Raw genomic sequence first — 14,392 nt, 5'->3', positions numbered from 1 at the left:
AATATTACTCAGTCATAAAAAAGAATGAAATAATGCCATTTGCAGCAACATAGATGGACCTAGAGATTATCATACTAAGTGAAGTCAGACAAATATCATATGATATCACTTATATGTAGAATCTAAAAAAAAATTGATACAAATGAACTTATTTACAAAATAGAAACAGACTCACAGGCTTTGCAAACAAACCTATGGTTACCAAAGGGGAAAGGTGGAGGGGAGGGATAAAGTAGGAGGTTGGGATTAACATATATACACTACTGTATATAAAATAGATAAGCAAAGAGGACCTACTGTAATAGCACAGGAAACTCTACTCAATACTCTGTAATAACCCATATGGGAAAAGAATCTGAAAAAGAATAGATATATGTATATTTATAATTGAATCACTTTGCTATACACCTGAAATTAACAAAACACTGTAAATCAACTATACTCCAAAATAAAATAAAAAATTTTTTAAATGCTATTCATGATGGATATATAAACACTTGTTCATCAAATGCTTTGTAAACCTGCATCTCACTGGTTCCCTTACTAATGAATTGATAATGTTCTTTGACAAGAGTTCATTTTGCATTTGTATAACCAAAGGGCCATGATTTAGAAAGAGCCATGATTTGAAATCCTCAAAAATTATTTAACTGCATCACTGGATCCACAATGGACCAATTAGAGTCTTTGGAAGACATTTTAAACTAAAGCAGGGGAATAAAAGAGATCTTTTCCCCTTGGTTGCTAAGCTGAAAGCATGTGAGCTCAAAGCTGCCTGTGACATACTTCTACCACATTTACCCAATACCATAGCCTCAAAATATCTAAAGGAAAATTTTAAAGAACTATAAGAAAAAAAGAAAACTTTTCCATCATATTAAAAGATTTAAAGAAAATGTTCTCAATAATTTATAGATTGAGCAACAAAAATTAGTACAAGATGATTTGAACTGCATAATTAAAAAGCTCGATTTAACGGATATATACACATGTGTACACACTCAGTCATGGGAAAATACATATTCTTTTCAAGCACACATAGAAAATTGATTATATACTAGGCCATGAATTATATCTTAACTAATTTCAAAAAACATTTTCACATTATCTGAACTCTATTAGGTTAAAAACAATAACAAAAAGGTAACTTTAAAAATGCCTCTCATGCAACTCAATATAAAGAAAACAAACAACCCAATCCAAAAATGGGCAGAAGACCTAAATAGACATTTCTCCAAAGAAGATATACAGATATCCAACAAACACATGAAAGGATGCTCAACATCACTAATCATTAGAGAAATGCAAATCAAAACTACAATGAGGTATCACCTCACACCAGTCAAAATGGCCATCATCAAAAAATCTACAAACAAGAAATGCTGGAGAGGGTGTGGAGAAAAGGGAACCCTCTTGCACTGTTGGTGGGAATGTAAATTGATACAGCCACTACAGAGAACAATATGGAGGGTCCTTAAAAAACTAAAAATAGAACTACCATACGACCTAGCAATCCCACTACTGGGCATATATCCTGAGAAAACCATAATTCACAAAGAGTTATGTACCACAATGTTCAGTGCAGCACTATTTACAATAGCCAAGGCATGGAAGCAATCTAAATGTCCATCAACAGATGGATTGATAAAGAAGATGTGGCACATATATACAATGGAATATTACTCAGCGATAAAAAGAAACGAAATTGAGTTATTTGTAGTGAGGTGGATGGACCTAGAGTCTGTCATACAGAGTGAAGTAAGTCAGAAAGAGAAAAACAAATACCGTATGCTAACACATATATATGAATCTGAAAAAAAAAAAAAAAAAAGGTCATGAAGAACCTAGGGGCGGGACAGGAATAAAGACGCAGATGTAGAGAATGGACTTGAGGACACAGGGAGGGGGAAGGGTAAGCTGGGACGAAGTGAGAGAGTGGCACTGACATATATACACTACCAAATGTAAAATAGATAGCTAGTGGGAAGCAGCCACATAGCACAGGGAGATCAGCTCGGTGCTTTGTGACCACCTAGAGGGGTGGGATAGGGAGGATGGGAAGGAGACGCAAGAGGGAGGAGATATGGGGAAATATGTATATGTATAGCTGATTCACTTTGTTATAAAGCAGAAACTAACACACCACTGTAAAGCAATTATACTCCAATAAAGATATTTAAAAAAATGCCTAAGTTTGGAAATGTACAAGTGCACTTCTATGTGACATGTGGGTCACAGAAAAAAAAAATTCATGTTAATCAAAATACTTGGACATGAATGCTAATGAAAATATTCCATATACTGGATGGATTTGGAGGGTATTATGCTTAGTGAAAAAAGTCAGAGAGAGAAAGACAAATACTGTATGATATCACTTATACGTAGACTCTAAAAAATAAAACTAGTGAATATAACTAAAAAGAAAGAGACTCAAAGATACAGAGAACAAAGTAGTGGTTATCAGTGGGGAGAGAGAGAAGAGGGGAGGGGCAATATAGGGGCAGGAGATTAAGATGTACAAACTACTATGTATAAAATAAATAAGCTACAAGGATATATTGTACAACAATATAGCCAATATTTTATAATAACTATAAATGAAGTATAACCTTTAAAAATAGTGAATCACTATGTTTTACACTTGAAACTTATATAATGTTGTAAATCAACTGTACTTCAATAAACAAAAAAGACTCCATGGTCAAGCATGGGAATTCGGCTAAAATGTAAATAGAAGGGAATTTATAGTCTTAATGCTTGTAATAAAAGAAAAGGTCGGAAGTCAATAAGAATCTAACTTAAGAAGTTAGCATACTGACAAAAATTCAAAGATAACAGAAATGATAAAATAAGAATTTACAAAATAAATTTATAAAATGAAAACAGACAAAATGTAAAGAATCAACAAAACCAACATTTGTTTTGACCACCCTATTTGATTCTTTGACTATTCTATTTGACTCCTTAACTACACTATTTATTGATAAAATTGCAAACCATCCCTAACACAGAGCTCTGTTTAGGATGAGGGGAGTGGTTTGCCTGGTGCACAAATTTGAGGAGATGCCAAAAAATTCAGTAATCAAGATAAATAATATTTTAGGAAATATTTTTAAAAATCAAAATTAGTGCAAAAATATCCATGATAACCAAATATTAAAAATTTAAATAAAGACGGTGTCTGACGCTGAACTTGCACAACCCTGAGAATAAGTACCTCACTTGCCTCACCCTAATCCTGGCCATGGGTTACATGATAGCAGTGATGATACCAGGCATGTTTTCAAAATGTAAGTGGCATTGCTTCTAGTATATTGTTAGCTAAGGGTAAACAGTCCTTATGTTATGGAAGTACCTGACCAAAAAGACTAAATTTTATTAAATGCCTTTTCAACGTATAATATATTAAGGTGGTTATTTGGTCTTTCTCCATCAGTCAACTAATACTTGTCCTCTCTTGTACTTCTGTTATAAATCATAAGAATCATGGTAGGGCTTCCCTAGTGGTGCAGTGGTTGAGAATCTGCCTGCCAATGCAGGGGACACGGGTTCGAGCCCTGGTCTGGGAAGATCCCACATGCCGTGGAGCAACTAGGCCCGTGAGCCACAACTACTGAGCCTGCGCGTCTGGAGCCTGTGCTCCGCAACAAGAGAGGCCGCGATAGTGAGAGGCCCGCGCACCGCGATGAAGAGGGGCCCCCGCTTGCCGCAACTAGAGAAAGCCCTCGCACAGAAACGAAGACCCAACACAGCCATAAATAAATAAATTAATAAATTAAAAATTAAAAAAAAAATCATGGTATATTTTAACTGTTAGAATTAATTTTCAAATATATTTGATCTTTGCATATATATTCATAAGTGACATTCAATTGTAAATTTATCTTTGTAAGTTCTATTATCGAAGTTTGTCTAACCTTATAAAATGAAATAGAAAAGTTATCTTCCTCTGTAACGCTCTGAAATTTAGTTTAAAAAGCAAAAGAATTTTCCTTTATCTGAAAATTTGTTAGAAATCCCCTTGATAAGAAGCATGTATTGGGAATTCCCTGGCAGTCCAGTGGTTAGGACTTGGCGCTTTCACTGCCATGGGTTGGATTTCAATCCCTGGTCCAACCCTGGTCAGGGAACTAAGATCCCGCAAGCTGCGTGAGCGGTCAAAAGGAAAAAAAAAAAAAAAAAAAAAAGAAGCAGCATTTATCAACTCCTTGGTTGGAGTTTTATTTGGGCATCTTGGAAATCCTGTTGTTTACGAAGGATAAGATGCTCACTGCAGCTCAGGGCTGCCCTGTGAAGGGAATGCCACTTCTCTGATGCATACTTTCTTTTCTGTGTTTGCTACAACAGCCCAAGGCTAGCTTTCTCTGGCCGGCAGGACTGTCATCGCTGGGAGTTAACCTCTTACTGACCCTTCTCTAGGTATCGTCTCTGCCAAATGTCAGCCGTATCACTGTTCTATGTGGCTGTCAGTTCCAGTAATATTACTTGTAAATTCTCACCTGATTGCCATCTGCCCCTTCTAACTGCCATGGTTCACTCTTGTCTCCACCCCTGCTACATTGACTCAGGAGCTATTATACCATCTAAGAGACTTTCTTATCTCCTACAGACAGGGAGAAAAAAATGAATAACAGTTTGTGGTGGACTAAAGAATGCCATAAATTCTCTGACACTATTCCCATCAACAAGTGACTGCTCTTGAATCTGGGCTGGCCTGGACTGTTTTGATCAATGGATTAAGAGAGAAGTGACTTTATGCTAGTTCTAGGCCTAGCTTTTAAGAGAATTGGCAACTTCCACTTGACCTCTTCAAGCCCTGAACCTCCATCAAAGTATTCCATCTTCCCTGCTGGAGAGGCCCTAAGGCTGGAGGGAAGAGGGGCCCAGCCCCACCCAGCCAGCCAGCCATGCATCCTCTCCAAGGCACCAGGCATGTGACTGAAGTCCTCTTCAGGCTTCTAGAGCAACCTGGCTGTCAGTTGAATACCACCAAGGGACTCCAGGTGATGTCATGTGGAGCATAAGAAATGCTGAGCTGAGCCCTTTCTGGATTCTAATTCATCCAGTGATGAGATATAACAAAGTGGTTATTGTTTTAAGCTGCTATGTTTTGGGATGGCTTGTTACATAGCAATAAATAACCAAAACATTCTTCCACAGAAGATTTTATTGTGCCGAGTTTCTGCCAAAGGGAGGAATCTGGTTTTAGCTCTAACCCCAATAATCTTTATATTGCCTTTTATCTTCACAATAGGCTACAGAAAATGTTCACTGCAGAAGTGGACTCCCATTTCTACTGATTCTTAAATATTAATGTACCGAAGAATTGCCTGGGAAATTATTAAAAATGCCAGTTTCTAGGACCTCACCCAGATATTCTGAATCAGTAAGTCTGGTATGGGGCTCAGAAATCTGCATTTTAAGAAAACGCCCAAGTGATTTTGACCCGAATGGTCCCAAGAACACACACGGAGAAGCATTCAGTAATACATGCCTCAGATGGCGAGGCTGTGAAGAGAGCCATGGCAGCAGGAACGGAGAGAAAGGAAAACAAGGTGCTTTAGCATAATCTTCCCTGGTCCCATTCTCTAGTCTCATTTCTAAGCTTCTCACATCGGAATTCTTAAACTCTGCATTCATTTAACATGTTACACCTTTCACAGAGCTTCGTGTTTTCCATTTTATTTTAGCCTCTTAGCTCCTGTGTGAAGTAGAACAGACATTTTACAGGTAAGTGACTAAACTATATCTGACAGACATCACATGCAGTATGTCTGGGCATGGAGTATCTAAAGCTAAGAGTCCTGGGCCTTGTCACTCCGAGGTCTTTATTTTACTTTGTTAAGGAACATCAGGTTCTTCAAATCAGAAACACTGCCACCAGGAACCATCTTCTTCCTCATGATCATTACAGTCCTGCTTAATGACTAGGCATGGATTGCTACTCCCCACAGCTTCCAGCAGCTTCTGGGCTTCCTCATCAAATGCCTCTTTGCACAACCTGAGAAGACAAGGGAACACCTCTTCTTGCCACAAAAACACCTCTCAATTTTCCCACAGCCCTTTACTTTCTCTGGAGAATTATTTTCAGGGGGGAAATAAAACCTGTCAGTAGAGAGAGAATATTAACATGGCTGGGTAGTGGGAAAGGACACAGGGATACACGGAGGGAAATACAGCAGTTGAAGGAAAATGGAGTATAAAAGAGAAAGAGAAAATAGATTACATTTTAAAGGATCTGCCAAGAGCCTTTTCCTATTCAAGCAAAGTACTTCTACTCATCATGATTATGAAAACAGCCAACACATATGTTTGTTGTTTTTGTTTTTGTTTTGGGGGGGTTTTTTTTTGGCCGTGCTGCGTGGCTTGCGGGATCGAACCCGGGTCCCCTGCAGTAGAAGCACAGAGTCCTAACCACTGGACCACCAGGGAATTTCTGTACCATGCCCCCTTTTTTTTTAATTGTTTATTATATGCTAGCCACTGTTCTAAATACTGCCTATATGGACTCAAGTGATCCATTCTCACAATAATGCTATGGGTATATATTATCATTCCACCCATTTTACAGATATGGAAACCAAAACACAGAGAGACTGGAGACTAGTGCAAGTTCAAATATCTAGTAAGTGGCAGGGCCAGAGTTCAAACTCTCATAATCTGGCTCTAGAGTTCTCGGCTCTTTACTATGCTACAGTACATCTCTTGAAATTCAGTGTTCTATGGGAGAAAAACAAATAAAGGCCTGGAAAACACCCAAGGATCCACAATCAGGTTGATGCTGAGTCTTGCCATTAACAAGCGGCTCCCCAAATGCCTCATTCCAGGAAACTTTTCTGCTGAGAAGCCAATGAAGACTTACCCTAGAACCTGTAGTTTACATTCAGGAGACCTCAAGACTTCACATAACTTCATAATTCCTTCACACTCTAAGTTATTCAGGGTCAGGCTTATTTTTATCAGTTTTTGGTCGCTGCTAAGAGTAGAGGAGAGATCCTGACAACAGAGAGAGGTCAAACCACAGTGTTCCAAACTGCAGGGAAGAGAGACTAAAGATAAAATGAACATTATCCCATGACAGAGAGCATGCACACAAGAGATCTGTGAGCTGGGAGTGTGGGATAACTCAAGAAGCTTAAAAAATGAGCACAAATAGGGTAAAGTCAAGGAATATAAGTATGATATTCATTATTTCTAGATATTTATGGGTTGAACATATCCCTTCCTATATCATGAATTATAAATTCATAATTATGGTCCAGGGAATAAATAAGATGTGGAAGCACACTAAGGAAAACTATGAAGCAACTGAATCCTTGGATAGGATTAAAAATGTAGCAACATAAGTAGATTTTAGAAATATGGTATTGTGTGTTAAAAGGCAAGATATACAATAACTAAGACATGGAAACAACCTAAATGTCCATCGACAGAGGAATGGATAAAGAAGATGTGGTACATATATACAATGGAATATTATTCGGCCATAAAAAAGAATGAAATAATGCCATTTGCAGCAACATGGTTGGACCTAGAGATTATCATACTAAGTGAAGTAAGCCAGAAAGAGAAAGACAAATACCATATGATATCACTTATATGTGGAATCTAAAATATGACACAAATGAACTTATCTACAAAACAGAAACAGACTCACAGACATGGAGAACAGTCTTTGGTTGCCAAGGGGGAGGGGAGGTGGGGGACGGTTGGATTGGGAGTTTGGGACTAGCAGGTGCAAACTACTATATATAGAATGGATAAACAACAAGGTCCTACTGTATAGCACAGGGAACTATATTCAATATCCTGTGATAAACCACAATGAAAAATAATATGAAAAAGAAATATTTTTAATATATTTTTTAAAATGTCCTGTGTATTTTAAAGAAATTAAGGGAAAAAAAGGTAAGGTATATAAATGGCACCATGCCATTTATGCAAAAAATTCATACATCTAAAAATAACATTGCATCTTTTATAAGGTACATATAGTTCTATGGCATATTTCAAACACATTAGGTAAGTTGCCTATAGGTGAGAAGGGGACATGGTTAATGGATATAAATTAACCAACTACTCAACCAACCAATAGTTGGTAGAAGGCCCTTGCATAAACCAAAAACAATATAATACCATGAACTGGATCCACGGAACAGAATAGAGAGTCCAGAAATAAACCCACACACCTACAGTCAATTAATCTTCAACAAAGGGGGCAAGAATATAAAATGAGGAAAAGATGGTCTTTTCAGCAAGTGATGCTGGGAAAGTTGGACAGCTGTATGTAAATCAATGAAGTTAGAACATATCCTCATACCATGCACAAAGATAGACTCAAAATAGCTTAAAGACTTAAATATATAAAAGACACCATAAAACTCCTAGAAGAGATCATAGGCAAAACATTCTCTGACGTAAATCGTACCAATGTTTTCTTAGGTCAATCTCCCAAGGCAATAGAAATAAAAACAAAAATAAACAAATGGGATCTAATCAAAGTTACAAGCTCTTGCACAGCAAAGGAAACCATAAAAAAATGAAAAGACAACCTATGGAATGGGAGAAAATATTTCCAAATGATGTAACCAACAAGGGCTTAATTTCCAAAATATACAAACAGCTCATACAACTCAACAACAAAAAAATAAACAACCCAATCGAAAAATGGGCAGAAGACCTAAATAGACATCTGTCCAAAGAAGACATATAGATGGCCAACAGGCACATGAAAAGATGCTCATCATGGCTAATTATTAGAGAAATGCAAACCAAAACTACAGTGAGGTTCCACCTCATACTAGTCAGAATGGCCATCATTAGAAACTCTACAAATAACAAATGCTGAAGAGAGTGTGGAGAAAAGGGAAGCCTCCTGCGCTGTTGGTTTAGGAGTGTAAATTGGTGAGCTACTATGGAAAACAGTAGAAAGGGTCCTCAGAAAACTAAAAATAGAATTACCATATGATCCAGCAATCCCATGCCTGGGCATATATCCAGACAAAACTATAATTCAAAAAGATACATGCACCCCTATTTTCACAGCAGCACTATTTACAATAGCGAAGACATGGAAGCAATCTAAATGTCCATCGATAGATGAATGGATAAAGAAGATGTGGTATATATACACAATGGAATACTACTCAGCCATAAAAGAGAATGAAATAATGCCATTTGAAGCAACACAGATGGACCTAGAGATTGTCATACTAAGTGAAGTAAGTCAGAAATATGATATCACTTATATGCAGAATCTAAAATATGGCACGAATTAACCTATCTACAAAATAGAAACAGACTCACAGACATAGAGAACAGACTTGTGGTTGCCAAGGGGGAGGGAGGGTAGGAGAGGGATGGACTGGGAGTTCTGGGTTAGTATATGCAAACTATTACATATAGAATGGATAAACAACAACGTCGTACTGTATAGCACAGGGAACTATATTCAGTATCCTGGGATAAATCATAATGGAAAAGAACACAAAAAGGAATGCATATATGTGTATAACTGAGTCACTTTGCTGTACTGCAGAAATTAATACAACACTGCAAATCAACTATATTTCAATAAAAAAAAAATTAAAAAAATATATACATAATACCATGAACTGATGAAGTATGTTAAACTCAATCTTTTGGACCTGATGATCCCCACTACCAACTAATTTTAATTTTCACCTTCTGTTTATCTAGCCATTCAACATTTGAGTGCCTATATAAGTGCTGAGTATATAAACATATTTTTCAGTTACTGCCCACATGGAATACACATTAATGTGGTGGAGCAACAATATCACTAATTATGACACAAGGTACATAAATATCACACAAAATAAACCTTAGGGTTAAAAGCATTATAAGACATAAAAGGTTATCAAGAATTCATCAGGGGGCTTCCCTGGTGGTGCAGTGGTTGAGAATCCACCTGGCAATGCAGGGGACACGGGTTCGAGCCCTGTTCTGGGAAGAACCCACATGCTGCGGAGCAACTGGGCCCGTGAGCCACAACTACTGAGCCTGCGCGACTGGAGCCTGTGCTCCACAACAAGAGAGGCCGCGATAGTGAGAGGCCCGCGCACCGCGATGAAGAGTGGCCCGCGCTCGCCACAACTACAGAAAGCCCTCGCACAGAAACGAAGGCCCAACACAGCCAAAAATAATAAATAAATAAATAAATTTATTTAAAAAAAAAAAGAATTCATCAGGAAACATAATCATTCTAAATTTGCAGTCGCTAATAAAAGTCTCAAAATATAGGAAATAAAAACTAACAGAACTACAAAGTGAAATACAGAAATCTGTAATTATAACAGAGATTTTAACACATTTTTCACAATAATCGAATTATCTGGAAAAAAAAATCACTAAAAATACCAGATGATTTCAACAACAGAATTAACAATCTTAACTGATACAAAATACTGCAACCCACAACTCTTCATATTCTTTTTAAGCACACTTTGGAACACATATAAAAACTGACTATATATAGGCCATGAAACAAATGTCAACAAATTTTTAAAAATTGAAATCATGCATAGTATGTTCTCAAACTACAGTGCTACAGATTAAATATAAAAAGATAATAAGAAACCCCTCTTATGTTTGAAAATTAAGGAGTAAACTTTAGAATAATCCATGGGTTGAAGAAAAAATCATAAGGGAAGTTAAATATTTTAGACTCAAAATAAGAAAACACTACAGATAATATCAAAACTTGTCTGGTGAAGTTAATGCAGTGATTTGAAGTAAAATCATAACCTGAAGCCTGTTGGAAAAGAAGGAAATATTTATGAGCTAAGCATCCAACTCAAGAATTTAGAAAAATAATGGTAAAATAAACAACAAAAGTAGAAGAAATAAAATAATAATTAATGAAACATGACTAGCTATCTAAACACTAGAGATGATTTAGAAATTAAGCAGATAATAATATAATAATACTAAACACTTGCCAGTAAGTTTTAAAATTCAGCTGAAATGGATAAAGTCACAGGAATAATATCACTTACCAAAAATTACTCAGTAAGAGAAAACCTACATAAATATATAATTATTTAAAAATTGAGTGAGAAGTCAAAAAACTCTCCACAAAAAGGGAACTCCAGATCATACGGCTTCACCAGAAATTTCTACAAAGTTCAAGGAAGAAATAAATTCAGTCCTACACAACCATATGCTAAAACCACACCCGACTGGCTAAAATTTTAAAAATTGAGTCTGACAAAGTTGACAAGAATAGAGTGCAACAGGAACTCTTACACACTGCCAGTGGTAGAATAAATTGGTACAATCCTTGAGGATTTTCCCCATGATATAACAATTCCACTCAATTATTTACCCTAGATAAATGTGTACACGTCTCACAATTCATGTATTAAAATACTCATAGCAGCACTAATCATTAAAGAAAAAAAATGAAAACAACCCAAAAGTCCACCAACAATAGATGGTTCTATAGTAGAGGAGAACTAATAAACAGAAACCTCAATTAAATAGAGTTGGGAGACCAGAAGAGGGAGCTCTCACACCGTGCAAAGATAGCAGAGCCCAACTGGAAGGAGGACTTTGCTGGCAAGGACTTAGCCAGAGAAAAGCCATGGACTCTTAGTTTACTGTAGCCCTTCCAGCTTCCTTTTCCTCTCTATAAACGCATTCTGCTTTCCTTGCCACGTGGAGACTTGCACATGGCTCATCATGTTTACAGTCCCCAAATTACAATTCTCTGCTGATCCCGAATAAACCTATTTTTGCCAGAGAAATATCTGGCAGTCTATTTGTTTCAGGATAGCAACAGTTTATCATATGGTCATTCACTGGAATCTTTTACAGCAATAAAAATGAATAAAAACAGCCACATGAAACAACCAGGTGACTCTTACAATCATAACATTAAGCAAAAAGAAAATCATAACACAAAAGAATACATAAAGTATGATTCCCTGTATATAAAGTTCAAAATCAAGCAAACTTCAAGTATATTGTTTATGATTACATATATTATGGTTCACTGTAAAGGAAAACACATAAATTACTGCTGTAAAAGTCAAGATGATGTTTACTGCTTGAAGAGGAGAGAGGCTGTGATTTGGGAGGGATGATTGAGGGGAATTTAGTTTACTGGGAAAATTCAATTTCCTAATCTGAGTGTGATTATATACACGTTTGCTTTTTTAAAATATTAGTTTTATTTATTTTTCTGTATTTTATATTTTATAAAGAAAATGTTTAAAATATAATTTGGCAGAGCTTAAAAGTAACAGAAGAGAAAAATAAAAATTATAGAATGAAGGTCATATTAAAAGAAGCAAAAAGAAGTCACAACTGCTAAAAATACACTTAGGAATATGTAGAATGAGTTAGAAAAATCCAGCAAAAGAAGAATGAGTTTTAAAAGATTAAAGAAAATTACGGATAAGGAATACAGACAAAAGAGATCCAACATAAGCATGTTGAAAAAAAATTAGACAAATAGATAAGCAGAATCTAAAGATAGGAAACCCTACCAAAAAAAGAGCACACTCTTCAGACTTAAATGGCATATGAGAAAAAATATTGATAAAGAAAATTCAACACAAGACAAATTATTGGGCCAAAGAAGAAATTCTAAGGACATACAGGCCAAAAAAAAAAAAAAAATTCTTTTTAAACAGTAAGGATATTGAAGGGGAAGAATCAGCTGGTTTCAGACTTTTCTACAACTAGAGTCAATGCTAGCAGGGAACGGACTCTGCAGAACTCTGAGAGCATAACCAAAATACGATGAACACAACCAAGCTGCGACTCGAGTTCACAGAAAACTAAGACAGTTTCAGATATGCAAAAAATCTCTGGACCGGCCCCTCAAAATTAAATCAAAAAGATTACTGACTGTACCTCCCTCACCAACTCCTGGTCTACATTCCTTAGTGGGGCAGTTTGGTCACGAAATGTGGCTATCCCCTGAAATGGCTCATCTCTTTTTGGCCACCGCCTGGCTAATGATTAGGATGAAAGGGAGAGAAGGTTCTATAAAAAACTATTTTGAAGTTTCAGGATTGTACCCTGACCATTCCTCGGCATGATGCTTTTCTTTCCCTCACAGCAACTCCAGGCCACCCTGATTGGTACACCCTCCAGGTGGCAGGCCAGCCAAAAAGGGCCTTTGGGATTCAGACTTCTGTCAGATCAGATACCTGGATTCTCTTTTGGATTGACAAGGCCCTAGGTCATGAGGATAGTGAGCATTTGGTTGAGTACAATGCTGGACAACTCCCCCTACAAGCCAAGATGTGGGATGTAATGGGTTTCTATAAATGTTGTAAAATTGCTTTTGTCCCTTTCCCACCTGATTCCTCTGGACTGAAGGCCTGGGGGCCAGTGGCAGATGATTAGAGAAAAAGTGAAGTTATAGACACTGGGATGGGACACACTGACTTCATGGCTGGGGGGAAGACTAGCAACACTAATACGTGGGGAAGGAACACCTTAGAACCTGGGAGGTTCAGGGAGTGGGGAGAACAACGAAGGCTCTCTTTTTCACCCTAGATCCAACACTACTGCCTGGCAAAATAATTATGTGGTCTGCTTGAGTCAAGCAGCAGCTGCGGCCGGCAACCTGACCCACTGCCCAGTTGTCATGCTGTCCACATGCTATGAGAACGGAAAATCTCACATAGACATGGCAGGCCCTGAGCTATTCTGTTGTGCTTGAGGCCATCAATGGCAGACCCCAAATGTGGACCGTCTCATGTGTATAGACACAGTATGACTTTGTTTCAGTCTGACTGATACAAATTCATAAAATTCTCTTGATGCTGGGAACAGCTGTGGGTTGTATCACATATTGCAAACAAAGCAGTTATAACTACTCAGTGGCACTGCCCACCTGATATAACCAAATCAAGGTAACGGTGACCCAAATCAAATATAACAACAAACCCCACACTGGAGCGACCTGTGCACCTTCAGGTTATGTGTTTGCATGTGGGGAAGTGTAGACCACTGAATGGCTCTTTAACGGGCAAGGGGTTGCTTTTGGCCCATCTTTTGCCTCCTTTATTTATTGCCAATGACACCAAGAGCAGCAGGTCATTCTAAATTCCCTTTCATGAGTTGTAATGGAGAATCAGACCCATTGTTCCTCCTGTTGTTATTCAGCTGCTGAGCCCAGGACCCTGGGGCATGGTTTAAATCAATACTGCAATTTGGCCTCATCCTGTGCTTGGAGTCCTGTTGATAGTGGCCTTAATTAAATGGCACATGAGACAAACTGAACAAATTTAGTCCCAGCTTCTGTTGGTCAGACTAATCAGAGTGGCCAGTGGAGTGGCTTATCCACGTGAAAATTCACCAGAAGCGAAGACTGTACTGTGTCGGAAAAGTGTTGGATATTTTGGGGAGACAT

At 37.5% G+C, this 14,392-nt stretch overlaps 2 protein-coding genes across 3 annotated transcripts in view; both read right to left on the bottom strand.

Annotated features, from left to right (window-relative positions):
• The window catches only part of SYT9 (synaptotagmin 9), a 410,926-nt gene that overhangs the window by 362,912 nt on the left and 33,622 nt on the right, over window positions 1–14,392 (bottom strand). The gene's annotated exons all lie outside the window — the stretch shown is intronic.
• The window catches only part of NLRP14 (NLR family pyrin domain containing 14), a 35,054-nt gene continuing 26,527 nt past the window's right edge, over window positions 5,866–14,392 (bottom strand). Inside the window, 2 exon segments of the mRNA XM_059929918.1 lie at window positions 5,866–6,001; window positions 6,863–7,033. Coding sequence (XP_059785901.1) covers window positions 5,866–6,001; window positions 6,863–7,033 — 307 coding nt within the window.

Source organism: Balaenoptera ricei, chromosome 8 (genome assembly GCF_028023285.1).
Source record: "Balaenoptera ricei isolate mBalRic1 chromosome 8, mBalRic1.hap2, whole genome shotgun sequence".
NCBI lineage: Eukaryota > Metazoa > Chordata > Mammalia > Artiodactyla > Balaenopteridae > Balaenoptera > Balaenoptera ricei.
This window is presented reverse-complemented; position numbering and strand designations above follow the sequence as displayed.